This window comes from Mesocricetus auratus, unplaced genomic scaffold (genome assembly GCF_017639785.1).
Source record: "Mesocricetus auratus isolate SY011 unplaced genomic scaffold, BCM_Maur_2.0 Super-Scaffold_100004, whole genome shotgun sequence".
NCBI lineage: Eukaryota > Metazoa > Chordata > Mammalia > Rodentia > Cricetidae > Mesocricetus > Mesocricetus auratus.
The window spans coordinates 86334850-86359177 of record NW_024429189.1 but is presented as its reverse complement, the minus strand read 5'-3'; the positions used below and the strand labels follow the sequence as shown (position 1 = coordinate 86359177).

Here is a 24328-nt window from a genome sequence, read left to right as displayed (position 1 = left end):
TGTGTCTTTGAGTTTTATTAGGAAGGGTATCCGCTGTAGTGTAGGAGGGTAGAACAGGAAGTCTATACACCGTGAAATAAAATTCTGGATCTGGTTCCTCTAGAGAGGTGCAAAGCCACTTGAGAAGAGCTGGGTAGAGGGAGAAGCCCATTGCTTCTCCTGTAGACTAGTGTCATTCAGCTCTAGGAAACAGGCTTGTGTGGAGGCCAACTCCTTAGTGGATGGCACCTGGCCCTGCAGGACCATGTGAACTGCCCGCCCAGCGGGGTTCCAGTCTCTTGTTGGCATGCATTATGGGATGCAGCCACAGGTCCACATCTGTCTGACCAGCCAGCCCAAGTGGGGGGGACAAGGGCTTAGCCTCATCTCTCAGCCAAGCTGGCCAAGATGCCAATGAGATTGTCCAGCCCCAGCAAATAGCCGTCCTCACGGTTGCCCTCCTCCCAGGGTCTCCGATGATCCAGGATCTGGCCATCGGGGAGGGGCGTGGTCTTGCCAAAATCGATGAGCCATACACCAGCCCGATGACAATGGTCATGCACGAAGAGGAGCGAGCTGCCAATCACCTGCCGACCCCCATGGCAGTCAGGCCACCTGCTTTTCCCCGAGAGCCACCCTTCCCATTCTCTCTTTCATAAAACATAAACCCAGCCCCTGAGCCCACCCACCTCTTACCTCGTGCCTTCTAAAGAAATCCGAGATCTCCAGGGTATCCCGGATCTGCTGTAGGCGATTCAGATACCTCCTCTGGAAGGGTCAGTGCGGACAAATTAATTTCACACCAAGGGAGGCTCTACTGACATTGAGAAGCACCATGCATTTTAGTTTGCCAAATGCTGTGGTGAGGAAGACACAACGCCCCACGTGGCTCTCACAGGAGAGGAGGAAGAACGATAATAGCACGACAAGGTGAGTGCTACCACTGGGGGTGGCACAGGAAAGGGCCTCGGAAAGAATAATCAAGAGGTACCCTCCTAACAGGTGTGCCCAGCCCTCAGGGTTCTGGGAACTTCCTCTTACCAGCACTTCAGCATCGCCTTGCATGAACTCCTCAAAGACACGAGTCACCTGCTCTCGGCTTCGTGTAGTTTTGAAATCAGTGCTGCAAGATCCGTCGGCTTTCTGAAGGAGGTGGGCAAGGAGTGTCAGGGACCCGGACCCATCTGAGGGGAGAGAGGATCATGCAAAGGGCAGTGGTACCGCCCTGGGGCCTTAATCTCTGGGGACCAAGAGATGGCCACCAGAGGGCGTCACCCGGTGGCCGTTGAGGCAGGAGATCAGGAAACGAAGGACAAACAACCACTGAAGTTGAGGCAGAAGAAAAGCCATGCAAAGTCAGGGAATCCTGACCCACCTTGATGCCCTCGATGCGGAAGCCGAGGGTAGTGCTGGAGCTGATGCCTTCGCGCCACTGCATGTAGCGCGGTTTGGTGACAGCACGCTGCGCATGCTCCTCCTCCGTAGGTGCCTCAGGGTCCACTGCCAGCATCTTCTTATACATGTCCTTCCGCAGCTTGGGCCTCTCTCGTGCTTTGGTCAGCTCCTCCTCCAGGTAAGTTCTGTGAGGTGCAGGTAGGGACCAGAGCATGAAGGCGTGCCTACAGGGACTCCCCCCCCCCCCCCATGTGAGCCTTTATCCCAGTTCTTTGGTTCCCCCACTGATTCTGCCCGACCAAGAGAGGGGACACAAACCTGACACCCATCTTGCAGTCAAGCACACAAGGTCCATCAAAGCCATCGAGCAGGTCCTGTAACTGCAAGTAGCTTTCACCATCCCGCTCCACTACGCCATGGAAAGCAGGAACACACCCGCGCAGCACGTCAGCCATCAGCCGCACCAGGCAGTAGTGTTCTGGTTCCGAGCTGCGCTTCAGGATCAGGCCACTGGTGCCCGCAGCTTTGAAACTCCCTGCAGAAGGGCACTAGTTAGAACTGCCCAGCTCCTTCCTATCACAACAACCTCACCCACATGCACTGATGCTCACCTGTGTGCCCTGCTAACTGAACCCAGGAGTAGCGCTTTTTTGAAAGGACTCATGACCGGCAGATTGACCATGGTACGGATCTTCTGCCAGTGGCTTTTCTGAAAGCAAAAATTCAGGTCGGTATCTCTGTAACGTGAAATCGTCCCCCACCCTACCCCAGTGCAGGAATTCAACCTGCCTCTACCCCACTAGCAGCAGGTAAGGTCTTTCATCCAAGCATTCACTACTCACTCACTCACATGCCCAAAGAAAATGTATTGTGAGCCGGTGTAGCAGGAACTGAGACAAGCAGAGAAAGGGTTGTTCCAGCATCTCAAACAGTCTGACAGGAGCCCGAGATTTAGTCCCAGAAGGCTCAGGGCTGAAAAACCAGCTCTGCCATTGAGTGGGCAGGTTACTGGGTTGCTCTGTAAGGTTTTTGAACTTTGTGAAAATCAGAATCACTTGACAGCCACCCTTGATGCTGGGCCTGAGGTCTTCCACAGGCACATCGTGAGTAAGCCAGTGAAGGGAACTAAAAAAATCTGCATTTCTATGAAGGCCTCAGGAGGCCTGAGAAAAATGCTTCTGTACATTGTTTCTTTCTTGTTGTTTTTAAATCTGTGCAATGGGGAAACAATCACTCTTTCTTAACTGCTGTAATGAGTGCAGCTTGAGTTTGACTCTCCTCATTCAATTCCTTGGCATGGAGAGAACTGGGCCAAATTTAGATACTGGATTTACTCACTTGGGACCTAATTCTCTCATGCAGGGAGGCAGGCCAATCACAATCAACCCTTTACAGAGGACCAAGGAAGGGAGGACAGCCTGCCAGGGCTTATGAAAGACCCTCTAGCTGCTCTTGAATCCCACACACTCCTTACTAGCTGACAAAGCCAAAAGCCCAGGGCATCCTTGGTTGTGATCTGGTTGGAGAAACCTAAGGCCTGAAGATGAAATGCAAAGCTGAGGCCTGTCCTCTTAGATAAAACTGCAGGTAAATGTAGGATTATTCTGGATTCTACCCAATCCTGAAAGCTTCTCACACCCTGGATCTTTCCACCAAACTCAGCAGTCCTGTGTCTTCTCTTTGAATGGCAGGGATTTTCTCATGTGTGTGTCTTGTCTGAAGCATTGTCCCACAGTTGCTTGTCTTGTAGAGGGATTACTAGAACCCCGTAACTGGCCTCTTTACCCAAAGGGAGTGCTAAGAAATGAGGAGGTAGCTTACTGACCAAAAGCCTTGCCTATGAAGAGGCTGGTGACAAGCCAGCACTGGGTTAGGAGTGAGCAGTTGCTCGAAGTTCTGGCTTCCTTCACTTTCTAGCTGAGCGAGTTAAGCAGTGCTGTCATTGTGTGGGCCTGTTTCCTCCAGGAGGATGTAGCGGCTGCCCTAACACGAGCCACCATTTACTGACTGCCTACTGCACACCAGGCACCTTCTCAACCTCCCACAGTTATCACTGCTCTCGCTTTCCCAGCATGGCACACTAGGGCGTGATCACATGTCCAACCCCCAGGGATCTGGGGGTGTAGCCAGAAGCAGCCCACTAGAAACATGACATCTTTCAAAACTCCTTTTATAAATCTTTAAATACATACAAGGTTTGCATTTTGCTGCATAATAAATCCAAGTTTTATTATAAAACTCCCTTCCTCCCAAATCCTCAAGTAAAACTGCAGGAAGGTGATGCATGTAGCATGCATTTAGTAGACGCATTCTAAAACTCTTCTCTCACATTCAGCGTGAGAATCACAAGGATCACGATGCCCTATGCGGCACGAATACACGCTGCTAGTGGTCCCATTACTCAAGGAAATCAAGGCTCAGAGAAGTTAGCATCCTCTTGCCCTGCTTCTGGGCTCCCAGGATCTGGCTTATGCTCTCTATCAGCTCAACAATGCTTCAATGGTCCAATCATTTTAGCAGTTTCTGTATTTTCCTTCTGGGGGTCAAATGAGATACCACATGACAGGCCACTTTTACAAGGTGAAAACTATTTACAGTTATAGGGTGTTGTGAAGGCTTTGATCTAAAGTGGGCCTGAGGTCCTCTCACCACTGCCTTCTTCCAATGGATGAGTTTAACGGTGAAAGGCTCAGGTGACTTGAGAAGCCTAACAAAATTTTGGGGGAAGCCTGGCAGTGGTGGCTCACACCTTTAATCCCAGTACTCAGGAGGCAGAGGCAGGCAGATCTTTGAGTTCAAGGCCAGCCTGGTCTACAGAGTGAGTTCCAGGGCAGCTAGGACTACACAGAGAAACCCTGTCTCAGAAATAAAAAGTTGTAGGGAAGAGTAGGGGAAAGAATGAACTTAATCAGGATACATCTAGTTCTGCAGTCATCCTGGTAGGAGGGCCAGCTGGGCTGTGAGGGGGCTGCGCTATCTATCCTTCTGGGGTCTTGTGGTTTCAGTGAGGGGTTTGCAGGTGGATGAGGGGTCTGGTAGAAGTGGCTTGATTAGGCGTGGCAGCCTATGTCTACAGTCCCAGTTGCTTGGGAGCCTGAAAAGGGAAGATTATGTGAACTCAGAATTTTGAAGCCAGCCTAAGAAACATTTGAAATAGATCTTTAAAAATGTATATACACCGGGTGGTGGTACACACCTTTATTCCAACACTCAGGAGACAGAGGCAGGTGGATCTCTGTGAGTTGGAAGCCAGCCTGGTCTACAAAGCTACACAGAGAAACCTTGTCTCAAAACAAATGTATATACTACCACTTGGTTGATTAGTTAATGGATGGTAACAGTGTCAACTTGTCTCTTTGCTGTCTTGGTTTCCTGAGTCTCACATGAGCAAACAGCAGCAGATTCTAACTGTGTAGGTAACAAAGAGCTTCCAATGCCCATTATCTCAGCGGAGCCTCCCAGATGCCTCCTGCAGTCTCCTATGACAAGACGTAGCTCCCTCCAGATGCCTCTTGCAGTCTCCTATGACAAGATGTAGCTCCCTTGCAGTCAAACATGGAACCAGTTGATGCAAGTGCTGTGGAAGCCAACTCACTGCCATCTTCCCTCTTAAGAGTCATTCCTTCTGCAGGCAATATAAAGCACTCACAAACGAATGCATTCAGAAAGCCTGCTAGAGGACCATTTTTGGGTTGGCGGATGAGGATTTGGGCTGATAAGCAACAGAAGGGAAGATATGGCCCAGCTTTCCCTCCATGGACTGGCTGCTTCTACCAACCAACACACAGCTATGCACTACCTGAACATTTGGTGCAAAGGCCAAGATGTTTGTGTCCAGGACTCCCTGATGATACACAGGAGGACCCTCTGATACTTTCTCACTCCTGCAGATGAGCAGGGAGCGTGTCTCCATAGGTAGGGACTTGCTGTGCCCTAGCCTCAGATCCTCCCTTGTCTGGGCTCTGTTGGAAGCCTTGGGGATGTCCGTTCTTCCCACCAACACAGACAGCTTATTTCCTGCCAGACTACATCCTTTAGTTCCCATCCTGTTCCCTGCATCTATAACAGAGTTTCTCGACCTGTAGGTCTTGATGTCTTTGGAGGACGAATGAACTTTTCACAGAGGTTGCCTAAGACCATTGGAAAACATAGATATTTATAATTCATAACAGTAGCAAGATTAGAGTAACAATGAAAATAATTTTTTGGTTGGGGGGTCACTACATGAGGAACTATATTCAAGGGTTGAAGCATTAGGAAGGTTGAGAACTAGCCAGGCAGGCAGTGGTGGCCCACACCTTTAATCCCAGCACTCCAGAGGCAGAGCCAGGAGGATCTCTGTGAGTTCGAGGCCAGTCTGGTCTACAAGAGTTAGTTCCAGGACAGCTAGGGTTACACAGAGAAAGCTTGTCTCAGGGAAAAAAAGAGGGCCACCACTTTGTAGAGTCACCGATTCTGGTTGAAACTTCTACCGGCCCAACACCCTCCTCATGTTCCAATTGTCCTATCAGACGAGCACTCCCTGTGGTCGGGAGAGCAATCAATTTAAATTTACAAAACGATTTGCACTAAGGTATAAGTGACCCACGACTTCACCTTCCCATGGGCATTTGCTTTTTAAAAAGGAAGTCTGTTAACCTAAATTCTGCTCTATAATTAGTGGGAAATGATGTGTGGGGGTTCTGAGTCCAGCAGGGGACAGCATCCAGGTCTCCTTACCTAGCCTGGGTTACAGAGAGAATAAAAGCACATAAGAACCAAACGCCCTCTCTTCTGCTTGGGTCACCCCCATAATTGTCTGAGGAGACAGCCAAGGCCTCAGTCACAGCACCTGCTTTAGAGTAGGTCTCTAGCTCCTCCCGCAGCTTGCTCAGCTTTCCAGGTGCTGACTTTTCCTTCCTCAGAGGAAAGGCCGCTGGAGGGAGCACAGTTACCCAGCTCTACACGCCCTGTTCTGCGCGCTGGGAAGTAAAACGGAAGGTCAGAGAGCAAGGCTGAGGCAGGCAGCGCGAGCCTTCTAGGGCCTCGGGTTGGGTGTGAGACAATGGCTGGGCAGCAGCTGTAGAGTGCAACCACAATCTTTTCCCAGGTGCATCCTTAAGAGTCAGTGGGACCCGCTCTGCCTGGAGAAGCCCTTAAGGGCAGCCTGGGCGTGCATGCTGTGGGGCCTGCAGTGAGGCAAAGTCCGCTCCTGGCCCTTCCACGCAGACGCAGGCAGCCTCTGTCAACAGCTCCAGGCTTATCTGCAGCTCCGGGGTTGTTTGCCTTCGGGGAGGCCCCGGCGGGCTGGGCTGGGGGTTGGGAAGGCTTGGAAGACACAGCCTGGGAGTTTGGAAGGCCAGGAGAGGCCATCTGGACCTGCTCCTGGAGGCTCCCCAAGATGCCAACCCTCGGGTGGAAGAGGACGATGACTTTCAGGGATTGGCTAACTTCGGCTTGATGTCCTGACCCCTGCAGGGGCTACCTACACTGACTGCACCCAGATTTGGACGGCGGGTCCTCTTCCGAGCAGCCTCTCCCTGAGCTCTTAGATGGGTCCTCCCTGGCGGAACAGGGAGGCCGGTGTGTCTGAGTCCCAGTCTGGACCCTCCCAGCTCAGCGGTAGCGCCCTTCCCGGGGGCGGGCCTCTCAGGTGTCAGAGATTTGAGCAGGGGAGTGGCCGATCTGCGGCTCAGGCTCTTCGGAGGTCCTCCCACTGCTCACAAGCCAGGGTCTTGGGGGAGCCTCGGCAGCATTTGCCTCAGTCAGTACCCAGTCTAGAGTTGCCCCAAGAACGACCACCCGCCTGAGGGTACGCTGACCTGTCAGGGCGAGGGGCGCAGTGGCCTTGTGACTAACCCCACACCTACACCTGGCCGGAGTAGGAACAGCAGTCTTGCTGTGAGCTTCCCCCTTTTCTCTTTTGTGACAACCCCCTCTCTGGGTATTGTACATCTATGAGTCACAGCTGTACTTCGAGTCGTTACACAGCCTCCCTCGATCCGTCCAATCCCAGTGTTCAGGGATGCCAAGTTCAGAAGGCCCGGGCCACACCTAGGCGCTCTTCTCAAGGCGTCTAGGCAACGCGGGCGCGCGTCTTCCTCTCACTCCAAGTCACCAGGAGCCGGCCTTCTGGGCAGGGCTGGAGGGTACTGAAGCAGAACGGGCGTTCCTGGCCTCTCTTTCCACTCGAGGAACGCTTGTGTAAAATGCATCTACAGCAACGCTGCGCAGTCCACGTACAGTTAATTAGCTGTCTGGCCATGGTTAAAACAAGGGAGATTACTGAAGCAGGACGGCCTGAAAGTTCAAGGCCTGAATGGGCTACCAACTGTATTTCATTTTAACTTGGCAATTTAGTGAGACTGTCTCAAAATAAAAGAGGGCTGGGGATGCTCAGTGGTGTGGTGGAGTGTTTGCCTACCGTGTTTGACTCCCTGGGTTCAATCTCCAGTACAGGGGTGGGAAGTGAGGAATGGCTCTGCTTTCCAAGGAGGGTCACACCACGAATAATGACTTCACTCCACACTAGCCGGTGCTATAGGAGGGCTAAATTGGCTCCGGAACACCCAATGTTAGAGGCAGCGACTAACAAATTAATCCTGTCTCCTGTCAGCCTCAGTTTACCTTCCCCACCACTCTTAGGAGCAGCAGGGCAGGAGGAGGAGGGGGCGCACCAGGTGGATCTGGGCTCCGCTCGGTTCCAGGGCTACCAGTCCCGCGCCCCTCCCTTCCCGCGTCCACGCCTCGTGCGCGCGCGGGGAGCAGACGGCAGCGGCTCCGGAGCAGAGCCAGGAGCTCCGCTCCACTCCCACTCAGGAGAGGGAAACCGTGGCAACGGCGGGGGTGGGGCCGCGGCACCGAGAGGGGGAGGAGAAAGAGGCAAGAGCTCACGCGCCCCTTTCTCTCCCAGGGCTCCCGGGGCAAGGCTACTGGGCTCTGATAGCTCCAGTGCTACCTGATAGTTACCCAGGTATGCCCGCGGATCCTCCGGTTCCCTCCCTGTGGGTCGCGTACTCCTTGCCCTCTTTTAGATGCCCAAGCGCTCAGCCACCACCGCCTGCCTAGCCCCCGAAAACGAGCCAAGACGAGAGGTCATCCTGGGGTCCCTCTCCGCCCCCCACGTATCTCCCAAGCTGTAAGGCTTGGACTCTCGGCGGGGGACGCTAGCCGGTCCCAGCAGAGCCGGGAGCCGAGTCCCCGGCGCGCAGCCCCCGCTGGCCCCGCCCCCGCGGCCCATACCTGCCCCACGTCCTCGCTAGCTTCCAGCTGCACGTTGCCGCGGCTCCGGCTCTCACTGTCGCTCAGTAGATCGTCCTCCGAGTCCTCGAGCAACGAGGAGGAGCCGGTGGAGGAGAGGGACGAGGTGGAGAGGCGGCGTGGCTGCTGCAGGTGCGAGCCAGCGGCCGGGAGCCAGTCCCCCTCCCGCTCTGGGGGCCCGGGGCTGGCCGGGGCCACGTCCTCCTCGGTCGTCACGGTGAGCTGCGGGATCACTGGGGCAGGGGCAGCCCGCGGGAGCCCGTTGGGCACTTGTCCCCCACGCCGTTTGGCCCCGCGGGCCCGGGGCTCCCCTGCGGCTGCTGCGGCGGCGACCGCGGCACAACGCGCCTCGAAGAGCAGGCGCAGCTCCCCGACGCTCCGGCGCGGGGCCCGCTCCAGCCCAGGGCTGCAGGGCCCCGCGCCCTGTGGCCGCGCCATGCCCGTCGGGCGCCCGGGCAGGGTCATTTCCCGACACCAGAGCAGCAGCCTAGCCCACCAGCCCGCGGCGCGGCGGGGACTGGAGACGCTCAGCGCCTGGGGCTTGGGACTGCCCCGGGGCGGGGCCTGGGCAACGCCCGCCCGGCCCCGCCCCGACCGCGCCCCCCGCCCACTCCTTTCACTTTCTGAGAAAGCGCGGGCCTCCCGCGGCCCTCGCAGCCGCTGATGCCTTGCGGTGCCCCCTGAGTCGCAAGGAAGACTCGGGTCGGGCCCCCACCGTCCCGCTCGACCTGCCCTCGAGGAAGCGGGAGGGACTGCTCCGCCTCTGAGTCCTGTGCTTTCCTCGGTTTTTCAAGATTCCTTCTGTAGGAGCCAAGGGTCTTGACCTGCACAGGAAGGAGCTGCGCTTGCTCCTTCACAAGCTTCCTCGTACTCTTCGGTGTTTCAACCTTCCTGGTCAAAGGTTTCTGAGTCTCTGGGGCTTTCCTCGGGCCTGGGCCCCTTAATCCAGAGTTCAAGGCCATCAGCCATCCAAGGAAGCCACACCCCAAGGCTTGCACCCAACTGGAGATTCTGTGCTCAGGGTCGAGCTGAGATTGCTCCCCACCCCCATCCCTCAAAGCTCCCGACTTGACTTCCCGGCGGGCAGAGAACAAGGTCAAGAGGCGGAGCCTGACTCTCTCTAAGTATCCCAGCTACTCCTGGACTGCATTTCCCCCCCCATAGCCCCTCCCCTCACCAGCTAAAGTTCCTAAATTCTTCCTCCTCCCCCTCCCCTTCCTTTGGAGTTTTATGGCTTTCCTCTTTGACCTGCTGATTCGCCTTCATAGAGGAGCTGTCAGCTTTACAGGGTTGCTGTGAGAGCAAAATTTAGAGATGTGTGTTGGGTGCATAGCTCAATGGTAGAGCACTTGCTTAGCATGTGGCAAATGCTGGATTCCGTGCCCAACACAAAAGAAAGGGAAAAAACGGTGTGACGCTCTCTATTGAGGTGGACAGCCAGTCTCTCGGGCCCACCATTTCCGAGATGGACATCTAGGCACCTTTTCAACCCCGTTGGTAAACAGAGTTGTGGCTGTGCAACTGGGAAGAGCATTGACAGACACCGAAAGATCCTTGGATAGGTCTGTGGACTCTGCATGCTGGTGGTCAGCTGAGCTGCAAGGCTACTGTGAGCAGAAGTCAGAATTTTCTGCCTTCCCCTCAGTGCCAGAAAATTGAGGGTACCCTCACTGGACACTCAGAGCCTGCCGTGGCTTATGCATCTCCAGGAGAATTGCCTCCTATACTGACAAAGGCAGGGTAGGCATGTACCTTCCCCTTTCTCTCTTCAGCCAGAGTTTAAAATGGGCCAGGAGGCCGGGCGTTGGTGGCGCATGCCTTTAATCCCAGCACTCGGGAGGCAGAGGCAGGCGGATCTCTGTAAGTTCGAGACCATCCTGGTCTACCAAGCCAGTTCCAGGACAGCCTCCAAAGCCACAGAGAAACCCTGTCTCGAAAATCCAAAAAAAAAAAAAAAAAAAAAAAAGGGCCAGGAGAAGGAAAAATTAGTGTTTAGACAGAATGAGAACCTTGGCAAAAGAAAAAAGATCCCAGGGTACCGACAAAGGAAGAAAAGGAGGGTGTTTCTGTGTGGAGGGAATGAAAGCACAAGAGAAAAAAAACCACAAGTTTCAGCATCGCCCTTTCCATGGGTAAAGTCAAGGAACCACATGGATGGACACGGACACCTTTTCTGAGGCAGGTAGGGGCTCTGGATGTTTGAGCTGTAAGGTCTAGAGCTATGCCAGCCTGTAGCAGGGAATTCAGAGGGGCTATCCTTAGGGTAGACTGGGACCTGACAGAAAGATAAGAGGGAGGAGAACATGCTAGGCACATCCCCATGTGCCAGGCAGTGTGTGGGCAATGCTGGGCTATAAGTAGGCTGGGAGAAAACCCAGAACAACTTTTCTTCCTCTTTATCCCCCTGCCCCCAGACAGGGCTTCTCTGTGGCTTTGGAGGCTGTCCTGGAACTCACTCTGTAGACCAGGCTAGCCTCGAACTCACAGAGATCATCTAGCCTCTGAGTGCTAGCCTCTGAGTGCTGGGATTAAAGGCATGTGCCACAATCACCAACTCTTTTTCTTCCTATATCATATATTCACCCAAGTCTTAGGTCCATCATAGCAGGAACCAAATGATTGCTTTTTGTTGCATGTTGAATACCTTATTAGGACTCATTAGACAGAAGTAGGAAGACTAGGCTTTCAAGCCATCCACAGGTATAAGTTGGCCAGCCTGGGTTACATGAAATCATTTTTTTTTCAACAGCAACAACATAAATTGTTCCTTGCCATGCTTGTCTAGGTGTATTTTGTTGGATGGGTAAGTACAATTGGGAATGGATGAACAGAGAGCTAGGAGCCTCCAGCCAGAGTGCTCTTTAGGGCCCTTGCTCAAATCCACAGCTCAGGAGTTGTGATGTCTATTCCTGTGTGTTATGTTAAGTTTCTCCCTCCCTGCCTTCCTACTTCTCCCTTCCTTGCATTTCTTGACCTAAAGTCACACTATGTAGTCCAGGCTGTCCTGGGACTCACTGTGTAGTCCAGGCTGGCCTCAAACTCACAGAGATCTGCCTGCCTCTGCCTCCCGAGTACTGGAGTTAAAGGCGTGCACTTCCATACTCAGATTGAACTCACTATGTGGTCCATCTTGTCTTCAAACTCTGGGCAACCCTCTTACCTAAGGCTCACAGGATGCTGGGATTATGGACATATACAACCACCTGGCAAGGTTTTGTTTTTGCTTTCTTCATAAGAAACCTTGATGGGGGAAGTCCTGTACATTTGTTAATAAAGCACTGTTGAGCCAATAGGAATCTAGATAGGTGGGACTAGGAGTCCAGGAGGATTCTGGGAAGGAGAAACACAGGAGAGTTCGAGATGTAATATTTTCTTTAAATCTTGCTAAAATATTGTAACTATGTTCTTACTTGATAACTGTTCTCTTATATATAATTTGACTATGTTAAAGTTAAGACTTTTCTTTTGTTTAAACAGAAAAGAGGAGATGATGGGGGAAGTCCTGTACGTTTGTTAATAAAGCACTGTTGAGCCAATAGGAATCTAGATAGGTGGGACTAGGAGTCCAGGAGGATTCTGGGAAGGAGAAACACAAGAGAGTCGACATGTAACACCATGGGGTAGGAAGCCCGGAAATTTCTCCGGTAAGAGACATACTTGGATTAACAATTATGGGGTAATTACTTAAGTCAGAGCTAGCCAGTAAGAAACAAGCAAGGCCAACAGCTTCATAATTAATATAGCCTCCTGTGTGTTTATTTGTGACTGATGCGGCTCTAGAACCAGGCTGGCGGGAAGGCTTCGCTCACAAGGAAAAAGCTTCTTTTTACAAAACCTCTAATTTTTTTTTCAAGACAGGGTTTCTCTGTGGTTTTGGAGACTGTCCTGGAACTAGCTCTTGTAGATCAGGCTGGTCTTGAACTCACAGAGATCTGCCTGCCTGCCTCTGCCTCCTGAGTGTGAAATTAAAGTTGGGCACCACCACCTCCAGTCTTGACTCAGCCTTCTGAGGGCTGGAATCACAGGCATATACCACTACACCCAGCTTTCAGACTGTTTTCTTTCTTTTTTTTTTTTTTTTTTTTTTTTTTTTGGTTTTTCAAGACAGGGTTTCTCTGTCTTTGGAGGCTGTCCTGGAACTAGCTCTTGTAGACCAGGCTGGCCTCGAACTCACAGAGATCCGCCTGCCTCTGCCTCCCAAGTGCTGGGATTAAAGGTGTGTGCCACCAACGCCCTGTTCAGACCGTTTTCTTGAGGCATCTCAATGGGGTGGTCTTCATATATCTTCGGATACTACATCTTAGGGTGCATGAGTCTTCTCTCTGTGCCTGGCCCTCTGGCCTCAATATGTGTGAGGGCAGTCTTTCCTGGAGGGTGATAACCATGGCAACCATGAGATACAAAATATGGGAAAGGGGAGGCCTGGAAATGGAATGAGTAAAGTGAGGGATTTGTGTGTGTTGGGGGTGGCGGTGTCTAATTTATCTTTATCATCTTCTACTCCATGTGCTGAAGCAAACTTACTGCTCACTGTCCCCGCCTCTTATCAGGTCAGGTGCAATTTTTCAAGCTTCTCTAAATGAAAAGATATATTTAAGTCAGGTGTGGGCCACCACTGCCTGGCGCCTCTAAGGCAAGCAAGGGGGTGAGAAAGGGCAGAGAATCCTGCACTCTTGAATGAGGGACCCATTACCAAGGGCCTCTTGAGTGGGGTCAGCTAGTGCTGGAGGGGAGGCATTAGGGTGTCACTTTCCTCTGGACAGGTGTCATTCTAGCAACCCATGCTGTAGGGGGCAAGGACCTTCTAAGGGGTGTTCTGGACATAAGACTCCAATGTTTTGTGGGATACCTTGACTCACAGAGCAAACAAACCCCTGTTGAATAGCTGCAATGAATCAGACATTGTGCTAGACGCAAAGGCTGTAGGAACAGATGACCCTGTTAAGGGGAATGATTATTATCTCACATTTTGATTGAAGAAAACCGCAAAGGAGCCAGCCAACAAACTGGCCACAGGATGCTACAGAGGCTCCTCTACTGTTTCCAATGGGCTGTCAGTGGAACCCCATGAATCCTGGTCTCTCAGTTTCTTCATATCTAACAGTCTCAAGTGGTCACTGATGTTTGGCTTTGCCCAGAGCATTCTGGATAGAGGGCTGGTGGGAACCAGGACCCAATCCCAATTTTAGGTGGGGAAGAACAGGTCTCCTTCTGAAAGAGAAAATGTGCAAGGTGTCTTCTGACAGTCCCAGCAGCTTACTCTTCCTGGTGCTGGGCTTCATCTCTTCTTCCACAGTATGCCCCATACCAATAGCTTAGTCTTTCTGACAATATTCTGGAACAGCAATTCATAAGGATAGCAGGGCTGGGGATTAGCAGTTGACTGACCCTCCATAATGTCACCCTTGTCTGAAACAAACCAAAGTGTCACCATGTATGTGTTGTTTCAACAGTCTCTCCTGACACACTTCAGAAACAAGGTTTGCCGTTCTCTTAGGAGCCTGTGTCTCCACCTTCTCTTGAGGACAGGGAACTGAGGGCCTCCACTAGTGGCCAGCTTTTTGGCCTGAGGTCAGGATGAAATAGAGGCTGCTCAAACCCCGTGTACACCAGGGATACGCTGAGTTTGCCCATAGTAAGTGCTCATCAGGGAGCTTCTCTTCCTTTCCCAGTGGAAGGGATAGGAGATGCAGCCCTCAGAGAGCCTGGTCCACAGAGCTTGAGTAGACTGAAGTAGGAACCAGGAGAAGCTGCCATTGTCTCAAAGTCCCAGAAGCAAGAGCCCACTGCATGTAAGTTTAGGTCACCGAGTCACCTGGCACTGTGAATCAGGAGTAAGTCTGAGTGTCGAGACCTCGCTCTCGGGGGAGTCTCCAGCTTGGGGGACGGACGACATGTTTCCACACATGCAAGCTCTCCAGTTGCTGCTCACCCTCCCACTAGGGCTGCCAAGACCCAGGACTCATCAGATCCAGTAAGACACACCCACACCCTTTTAGCCACAGGCCGGCAGACAGGCCCCACCTTTCCTAGTGTTTCTAGAACCCAAAGGACAGGAAGCCTGGGCTCCTGCTACTTGGGGAGCCCGCGGCTGGGCGGTCCTGGCAGGCTATGTTTGATCCTTTCCCCTCCTTTGTCTTCCTTTTTCCGTGGACAGTAAGCGCTCCTCGAGGCTGGGTGGTGGAATGCAGTGGAGTGCTCCTTGGCTTCTCCCCGCCCCCCCCCAGTGACTTTTTGGCTAGGGAGTTCTCTGGCTAAGTCGATGGAGATATACTTGCACTTCTGGACCCGGCTTCAATATAGTTATGGGAAGAATCGGAAATTTGTTGGGATTCTTTGTATTTTTCTGGCTTGAGTTTCAATACTCTTGGTGTATATGTTGGAAGGCCAGAGAATGATGTGAATGGGGAATGACGCCTCTGGAAGATTCCCCAAGCCAGATTGGCTATGTAGCTGAAGATGACCTTGAATTTTTTTGTTTGTTTTTAAACAACCCAGCCTCCACTTCCTGTTAGGATTGAACCTAGAGCCTTGTTGAATGCCAGGTGAGCACTGCCAATTTAGTTACAGCTGTTTTGGTGAGATTAACGACATGGGCCACCATGCCCAGCACATTATCCATTTGAAGATGGGGTACTGTGTCAGGGAAATGGGTTATCACCAAGGATTAAGTGGTGGTGCTGGGCGAACCAACTGTTGCTTCTGGCCCTTGGCTACCTTGGGTGCACAGCAGGCTGGAGTTCCTAGATGTGCCTGTGCTCCAGTGTCTGCATTCCAGGTTCCACCCAAGACCCTGGGGTGGGCCTAGGCAGCCTTAAAGCTGCAGTGGACCCTCTTACAAATGCTGCTCCTTGTAGCCCCCACTACAGCCCAAAGGAACCAAGTGTCAGCCTTTGACCTTTGAAATCACAGAACAAATAATCTTGAGCTGAGCTGGTTTCCAGGCTCCTTAGAGCAGCTGGGCCACTCAAAGAACAGCCCCCTACCCCCACCCCCCAAGCTGAAGTTGACTGTTTTACACCCTTCTCTCCACCTGTACTGGAGGTGGCACTCTTCCAGTTAGGCAGCAAGTGGCTGCCACACAGCAACCGGACCCTGAAAATGTGTCGCTTGGTTGTCCACTCATTCTCTGCGCTACAGTCTCACTGCGCCCAACCGTCAAGCGGTGGGTGGTAACGTCTGGTAGACTTGTGGGTCCCATCTTGGAAGCCTTGCACCCAGCTTGCACTGTCTCTGTAGAGGAGTGCAGGTGTTTGTGGCTCAGCCTCAGCACCATGGGGAGCTCCCACACAGCTCCTGGTGTAGGGCAGGATTGAGCAAACCAGCAGCTATACTCAGTCCTTGGCCTCCTGCTCCACACAAAGTAGGCAAAAGAACTGTGCCTACAAGGAGAAGGCAGTTAGGGCCAGGTTCTCGTAAGGGGTAGGGTTAGGCAGCACATTAGGCTCTGTTACATCATGCTGGAACTCATGCTGGCCAAGGGTGATGCTTAAGAGTTGAGGACAGCTGGGTAGTGGTGGTGGCACAGTGGAGGCAGAAGTGGATCTGCGAGTTCAAGGCCAGCCTGGCCTGAGAGAGTTCCAGGACAGCCAGGGCTACACACAGAAACCGTCTCAAAAATCAAAACCAAACAGAAAACAAGCAAACAGAGAGCTAAGGACAGCAGCTTTCACTCTGGGGATGAAAACCTGAAGTGGGGTTGGAGTGGGGGCAAAGGTCTTTGGACTTTCAAGCAGGGCTTTAAAGGTGCCACTGGGATGCAAGCTTTGTACTAAATCTGATCCCTTGTTAAAATGCCATCAAGTTTATTTACAAATATCTTTACAGTTTGAGTGACAAGTCAGGACTTCACACACACACACAAATAACAAAAACAGACTTTCTCTGTCCCTGTCAGATCTACAGACAGCATGACCTAGGTATCTGTAGACTGTTACTTCCCAGAACTGAAGAAAATGTAGCCAACAGCCTTGGGTGCTAGGCCCTGCACCACTGAAGTGAAGCTGGGATGGTGGACGGGCCACTGAGCTGTCCAGCAGAAGAAAGACTGACCGGCCCACTAGGAAGCCCATTTGGTAGGACTGGCTGAGATGTTGGCTCAGGGTCCCACCTTAGCTGAGACTGCAGGGAGATGCTGAATGTTGCCTGGAATCACCAGGTTACCTTTCAATCTTCTCCAGTGGCTTTTTCCCTGCCCCGTGTTTGGCATCTCAGCATGACGGCCTCAGCAGCTGCAGATGGAGAGTGGCAAAGGGGCTACAGTGTGTGGCAGTTTTAATAAAAACTTTATTACACAGCCATAATGTCATTGACACTTGTCCAAAATCCAAATGATACTAGATACAGATCTACATGTGGGTCAGGATGACTCCACAGATATGGATTCTATGATCTTTATGTCCTTTAAACAAGAAGAAAAAAGTCCAAGTCTGACATGATAGGAGAGGTCCCAGCAGCTCCAGGACTCTGCTAGAGTGCAGGTGGTGTTCAACAGTCTGTGATTCCACATTTACACAACAGTCTATAGAGCTTCCGTCCACGGACTCTTCAAGTATGTATGATTGCAAGGAGTCCATCACCGGTCATTTGCCCAGCTCTGTGCCACAGCCACAACAGCTGGGCACAGGCACACTTCCAGATTCTACAGTCACAATACTTCTTCAAAACCATCCGCTGCTGCTTTTTAAAAAAGTAAAAATGTAAACTAAGATAAAGCAACACCGAGGCTTTACTCAATCATTAGAACTAGTAAGTCCATTTTTGTTTAAATACTACTTAATTCCATTATCTCCCATCATCTCTTCTACAGGAGTCGAGTAGAGAAAGCTCAGGTCCTCACTGTGTGAAGATCAGCAGCTCTCCCCGTTTCTTTAGCCTAGTGCTTGGAGGGAAGCATCAGCTGTACTTTGTTCTGAAAAGATTTGTTAAATGCCACTTTTATTTACAGTTGGAGCTTTACACCTGAGAATGATTATCAAGCAGTCAGCTTAACTCTTCAAACATTTCATAACAACATACACACCTCTTTGCTGGCTTCACCCTAGCTGCACAATATATATATATTGTGCACACACAGACACACACGCACCACTGCACATGCTGGTAACATCTGTAACCTATGTCTTTTTGTTTGCTCTCCCCATTCATGTTGAATCATTTCTTTAAAAAACAAAAAAAAATGTTATTCTTGCCGAACATCAAACAGAGTCAACTAGGAAAAGACACTGGGAGGGGATGAGACACGCTACGTTCAGTCAAGAAGCTACAGGCTGTGCCTATGTAATGAGCAAGACTCTTTGGCTACCCTCCCTGGGACCTGCCATGAGCTTCCTGACCGCCTGACAGGACACAGTCTGTGGGGCAAGGGGGCTAGACGGCCATTTCCTGTGGGGTAGGGCAGTGCTGGGGAAAAGGGGAGGAAGTTACACAGCTACAGCAGTCAACCTGTTTAGTAAGAAGAATCACATTTAATCAGTTTCTTTCTTGCAGTTTCAGATGCTCAAGTACAGCTCAAAAAAAAAAAATCTGAAACAGCTATAGACCCATGACAGACTGATACAAAGAGTACTGCATTTTAAAAAATGATAAAAAAAAATCCACACATACACACACCCACACACACATTCTCTCTCTCTCTTTCAAATTAGACCCCCTCCCTCCCCATAAATGTACACTTTTTGGAAACTAAACTGTTTTTGAAAATCCCTCTTCCATAGACACAGGAAGAAGGGAAAGATGAAGAGAAGGACAGCAGACGTGTGTCCACACTCTCTCTGCAAGGGTCAGGTAGGTGCCATGTTCAATGGTCAGGCCCAAGGCAGCCAGAAGAGGACTGGAGGCTGCCACTGTTGCCACCAGGGACTCCAGCAAGAACCCCAGCTCCACGGTAATACTGAGTGTGCAGAGTGGCCAAACGTGCTAGTTAAAACCAAAACCTAAAGACATGGAACAGATCCACCTTGGGTGGGGCCTGGGGGGTTGGTAGGAGATGGTGCAAACAAGGGAGGTCTATACAGCAATTGGTTTATATTACAATGACTGGCAGTTTCGAGTCTCTTCCCAGTTCCATGGCTGCTCCAGCCCAAAGAGGGCAAATCAGAGGAAAAGAGGAAAGTCAGACCCTGACCGGGCATGCAGGGTTGGAAGCAGCAGCTGGGAATGCTCAAATAAGCCCCCGTCGTTTTTTGTAGTCTTCTAAGTTGAGAGATCTCCTTGGAGCTCCGTCCTTGGCTGGTGGGGCCTTGGAGGTGATGGCCAAAGCTTTGGACTCTGGGAAAGAACAAATTGGCAAACTAAGGATCTTGGCTTCCCTTCTTCAGGTAGCCTTGCTGACCGAAGCCTGCTCTCTCAAGAAGGACCTGTGGCTTATCTGACCTTGGCTCTATGGATCACGAGAAGCAAGCACCCCCTTTTCTTCCCCACAGTCAAGACTCCCAAGCTGAGAGACCCACAAATCTATCTGGTCCTTTAGTGCCCCCTCCAAGTCCCAACACAGACACACCTGAGCTTGGAACCTGTAAGTCAATCTTCACATCAAAATCATGGACCTTGAACAAGTCTTCTGAGAGGTCACTGGCTGACTTAGAATTCAAATCTTTATCTTTTCCCTGACCCTGCAATGAGAAAAGGAAATAAACTATAAAACATAAATGCAAACAGAGACGCTGGAGGGCTGGCTTAGCAGTTAAGAACACTTTCGGAGGACCCGGATTTAGTTTTTAGCACCCACATAAAAGTTCACAACCATTTAGAACCTCAGTTCCAGGGGACCAGATGCCTTCTTTTTTTTTTTTTTTTTTTGGTTTTTACAAGACAGGGTTTCTCTGTATTGTTTTCGAGGCTGTCGGTCCAGCCCAGCCTCAAACTCACAGAGATCCGCCTGCCTCTGCCTCTGCCTCCTGAGTGCTGGGATTAAAGGCATGTGCCACCAACACCTGGCCTCCCCCATCTTTTTTAATGTACACACATGTGGACAATGACCTTGTGTGTGATCCTCAGAAATGCTACTTAAGGGCTGGAGAGATGGCTCATCGCTTAAGAGCACTGGCTGCTCTTCCAGAGGTCCTGAGTTCAATTCCCAGCAACCACATGGTGGTTCACAACCATCTATAATGAGATCTGGTGCCCTCTTCTGGTCTGCAGGCATACATGCAGGCAGAACACTGTATACATAATAAATAAAGCTAAAAAAAAAAAGAAAAAAGAAAAAAGAAATGCTACTTACTCTCCTTTCAGACAGATCTACTTGGTGCTCACCAATTAGGTGAGGCTAGCACCTAGCAAGTACAGGAGTCCTCCTTTGCCTCCTCAGCACTGTAATTAGATGTAAACCACTATGCTAGGCATTTTTACACAGGTTCTGGGGATTAAACTCAAGTCTTCATGTTTTTTTACAGGGGAATCTTTTTTTTTGTTTTGTTTTGTTTTTCGAGACAGGGTTTCTCTGCATTGTTTCGGAGGCTGTCCTGGAACTCGCTCTGTAGACCAGGCTGGCCTCGAACTCACAGAGATCCACCTGCCTCTGCCTCCCGAGTGCTGGGATTAAAGGCATGCGCCACCAACTCCCGGCAAGTCTTCATGTTTTTGAGGGAAGAATTTACCAACTGAGCTATCTCACTAGCCTCCCACCACCTTGATCTACACTTCTTTAAAAAATGTGTGCATATATATTAGTATATTATGTATGTAGTATCTTACAATAAGTCTGTGGCGTATGATGGAAAAGGTGGGTTTAAGACAATAGGCCCCTTCTGACCCAAGACTCAAGGCACTTATGGGTCAGTCAGGGAAACATGTGAAATTGAAAACTACTTGCTTCAATTTTAATGCATCAGTCTTCAACCCCCCAGGGAAGCATGATGGGTACAAGCAACCTCAGTTTCATGTGGTCCTGGGTATGCTGCACTAGGGAGACTCTATCAAACAAGTCACACCCCAGCTCCTATTTACTTCCTGTGTCTTTGAACAGGGTCTCACAAACTCAGGCTGGCCTTAACACTCGTGTGGATCCTTGTTTCTCCACCTCCGGAGTACTAGGATCATAGGCATGGACCATGACATCTATAACCTCAGCACTCACAGGACGCAGAGGCACAAGGGTCTCTGCAGGTTCAAGCCCAGAGAAGGGCACAGTAAGACTGTGTCAGGGAAAAGAAAAAACAATCAAACAACTAAATAAAATGAACCTCTCCGGGATTACCATTTTTTTACAACTGATCCTTACTTGTCACTGGTTTCTTTCTTTCTTTCTTTCTTTTTTTTTTTTTTTTTTTTTTTTTTTGGTTTTACGAGACAGGGTTTCTCTGTATTGTTTTGGAGGCTGTCAGACCAGCCCGGCCTCAAGCTCAGAGATCCGACTGCCTCTGACTCCCGAGTGCTGGGATTAAAGGCATGGACCACCACCACTCGGCGTCACCTGTTTCTTAATTACCCTATAAGATATATAGGACACACTGTTTTCTGTATGAGAAACTGTGCTGCAGAAGTCTAGATATTGGTGGCCTGAGCAAAGTCAAGGCCTCATTAAGTAGTAGTTTAGAATCAATCACAAGTCAGGATTACACTCATAAATAACTGGTCCGCAGGTACAATCCATGTTCCTCCCTATACAAACATGAGGCCTATACAAGGCAAGGTGGCCTCTGAGGTCCCAGCCAGCAGCCTAGCTCCACAGCCTCACGGTGGTACTATACTCGCCTTGCTCATTTCCTTTGGAGCATCTGGTAATACTCCAGAACCATACTTCGCATTTAGCTGGGCCAAAATGGCAGCCTGAACAGCTGGGTCTCTGGACTGGGAGAGAAAATACATATATTATTTTAAAGACTACTTAACATTCAGAGTCCCATGCCAGATTCTTTCCCATTTACTCCCACTAACATCACAAGTACTACTGGGCATCCATTAGTAGCTCAGTGGAGTTTCCCTCAAGTCAGTGGCAGAAAATCACAATTAAAACCTTCAAAACAGCCCACCAGACCTCCATGGTAGGCAACATATATGGGCCGTGCAACCTCTAGTATGAAAATCCCAAAACCCATAATGTTATAATATCTAAAATTTTGTACGCCATCACAGTGCCACATGTGGAAAATTCCACATCTGATTACATGTATTGTCAAAACAAGGTATGATTAAAAGTTACAAAAAAAAAAGTTACCTTTAGGTCATGTATACACACGTTTGAAACAAATGCGTTTTTTCTATAGGCCTAGGTCTCATCACCAAGGTATCTCTATAGATACTGCAAATATTTCCAAGTCTAAAGATGCCCGAGCTCTGGAATGTTTCTAGTCCCAAGCATTGTGAATCAGAGACTCGTCCCATGCTAACATCTGCCGCACTGAAAAATACACCCTAATACAGAGGGTTAACTCCTGGGTTTTCACTACCTGAATGCCCGATAGCAAGATAAAAAAGGAAGAATCCAGACCCAAGCTCAAGGCAAGCAAATCCCAGCTAGAAAAACATTATTTTTAACTTCTCTATTAATTTCCTAATGGAATTCATTCTATGTCCTAGAATCTAGGTCCCAACTAAAAACATTCTCTTCAGGAGCTCACATTGGACACGATGGTGGGTTTGCACTGCCGCCTAGTAAAGGGATCCATCTGCTGGTTTTTCATGTTGTGACTTTCAGCCTAAAACAGAAAACATGCATTAGATCTCCTCCCCCTCCTTCCTTTTGTCCTAAGCTTACATATAAATAACATCTTTGCAAGGAACTAGGAAAAAATTAAAAAGCTGTCTGTCCTTTCAGTGATAAAGCAATTGTCTAGCACACATAAGGCCTGAGTTCAAGGCTGAGTACTGCAGAACAAGAACAAAACTACCCCCAACAGAATAGATAGAGGAACAAGGACCAAATCTGCCCCCAACAAGATAGATACAGGAATAACAATACCCCCCAATAGATACAGGCCCAAGAACCAAACCTCCTGCTATTTTTATAGGAGCAAGCCCGCTCCCCACCCCCCCCACCCCCCCCCATAAATCAGATACAGGACCAAGAAACCCTCCACCCCCAACAAAGGAGATACAGGAGCAAGAACCAACCCCCTTCCCCAACAAAACAGATACAGGAGCAAGAAACAAATCTTCCCCCAACAGAATAGATACAGGAGCAAGGACACTACCCCACACACACAACAAAATAGATACACAATCAACAACCCCAAAGATAAAAATGAATATAAGGGCAGAACAGGTCAGAAAACTGTTATTTTGTATCATATGTTAAAAATGCTAAGAGCAGATATGAAGCAGAGAGTGAACTCATGCTAAAAGTACATGTTATTTTAATAATTTAAAACCAGATATGGATAATATACAAAAAATAATTTTTGTTTAACCTATCTGTGTTATCTGTGGGGAGGTGCGTGCCTGCCATGATATGTGTGGAGGTCAAAGGATACGTTTGCAGAGTTGGTTCCCTCCTTCCACCTCTATGTGGGCTCTAGGGCTTGAATTCAGGGCACCAAGCTTGCATAGCAAGCATTTTTACATGCTTAAGTCATTTCACTAGACCTGACTTTTACAGTATTGCAGTTGAGGCTGGCCTTGAACACTGACCCTCCTGCTGCCACCTCCCAAATGCTGGTTGATAGTACAGATGTGTGCCATCATGCTGGAACTCCTATCATTTTACTGGAGTTTTTTAGTAATCCATGTGAAGTTTAAAACTCACCACCAGAGCCTTCTCAGACTCCACAATGTTCCACTCCCGATTCCGCTGGTTGATGTAGCTATAAAGTAAGAGGGGTGCGTCAGTGGGCTGTGAGAGGTGGGGCAGCTTGGGACCTGTGGGGTCTGTGGAGCACTGAAAGTACAAGGCTACAGGCCAGCCAAGGACAGAGTCCTTATCAAAAGAGGGTCACACCTGATAGCAGATATGTTCTTAGTCCGCTGGCGGTCCAGGGCTTCCGCCCGCTCTTCCAGCTCGTTTAGCTGGTCTTGGATTTGTTTGGCTTTGTCCTGATCTCCCATGTCCTCAGCCATGGCCTGCATACACAGATACATGTGAGCTCTTGGCTGCTACTGGCTCTTTATTAAATATCTCACACAGCACAGGTAAGCACCTCACATGATTAACCAATGATAGGAAATGTGAAGAAATAGTGGGGAAAAAAAGTACTTTACAAAGTCAAGGGGTCATCCCCCCCCCACACACAGTAGGAACACCTATCTTCCCATCAGTTACCTGGCTCTAGGAGCCCAGATAGTAATGATGCAACATTAATTAACCTTTGAATATAGGCCCACATGGCTAAATTTCCATAACTAGGTCCACCCTATTTTGATGGATGGAATGAAAAACACTTGCCATAGTGGGGTTTCATAGTAAAACAAAACAAAGGCATAAGAAACTAAGGAAAATGGAAAAACAAGATCGACTTAACTTACAAGAAGGAAAGCTGCCTGGGTATCAAGAGTACCATTTTGCTTATCACAGAACCCAGCATGCTCTCCCCATCCTGCTATCACTGACTTGGCAGCAGAGTGTGATTTTTCCATCTTAACAAGCAAAGGAGCTCGAGCATAAGTCCTACCTTTTCCTTTAGCAGCTGAGTCTTCTTCATAGCATAGTTTGGTGGAGCTTTTCTGAACCTCTCCTTCTCTTTTACAATCTGTACCAGAGAGGAGACACCAGCAGTGAGGTATTCCTAAACTACTTGTGTAGATGGGCTCAGTGAGCCTGGTTAGGAGGTAAGCTGCT

The 24328-nt window shown here is 49.9% G+C and overlaps 2 protein-coding genes across 2 annotated transcripts in view; both read right to left on the bottom strand.

The window, feature by feature from the left end:
* Itpka (inositol-trisphosphate 3-kinase A) lies at positions 1–9148 on the bottom strand. Its single transcript, XM_005064715.4, is given in 8 exon segments — positions 1–566; positions 676–747; positions 1021–1122; positions 1355–1559; positions 1693–1909; positions 1986–2025; positions 2027–2083; positions 8596–9148. Coding segments are annotated over 8 exon segments (1380 nt in total). The 5' UTR covers positions 9079–9148; the 3' UTR covers positions 1–362.
* A 7731-nt stretch (positions 9149–16879) lies between these two features.
* Rtf1 (RTF1 homolog, Paf1/RNA polymerase II complex component) overlaps positions 16880–24328 on the bottom strand; it is a 54179-nt gene continuing 46730 nt past the window's right edge. Inside the window, exons 12-18 of the mRNA XM_005064716.4 lie at positions 24162–24239; positions 23492–23613; positions 23300–23357; positions 22176–22253; positions 21310–21405; positions 19115–19226; positions 16880–18882 (exon numbers count right to left, since the gene is read on the bottom strand). Coding sequence (XP_005064773.1) covers positions 18776–18882; positions 19115–19226; positions 21310–21405; positions 22176–22253; positions 23300–23357; positions 23492–23613; positions 24162–24239 — 651 coding nt within the window. The 3' untranslated portion in view covers positions 16880–18775. The remainder of the gene's footprint in view (positions 18883–19114; positions 19227–21309; positions 21406–22175; positions 22254–23299; positions 23358–23491; positions 23614–24161; positions 24240–24328) is intronic.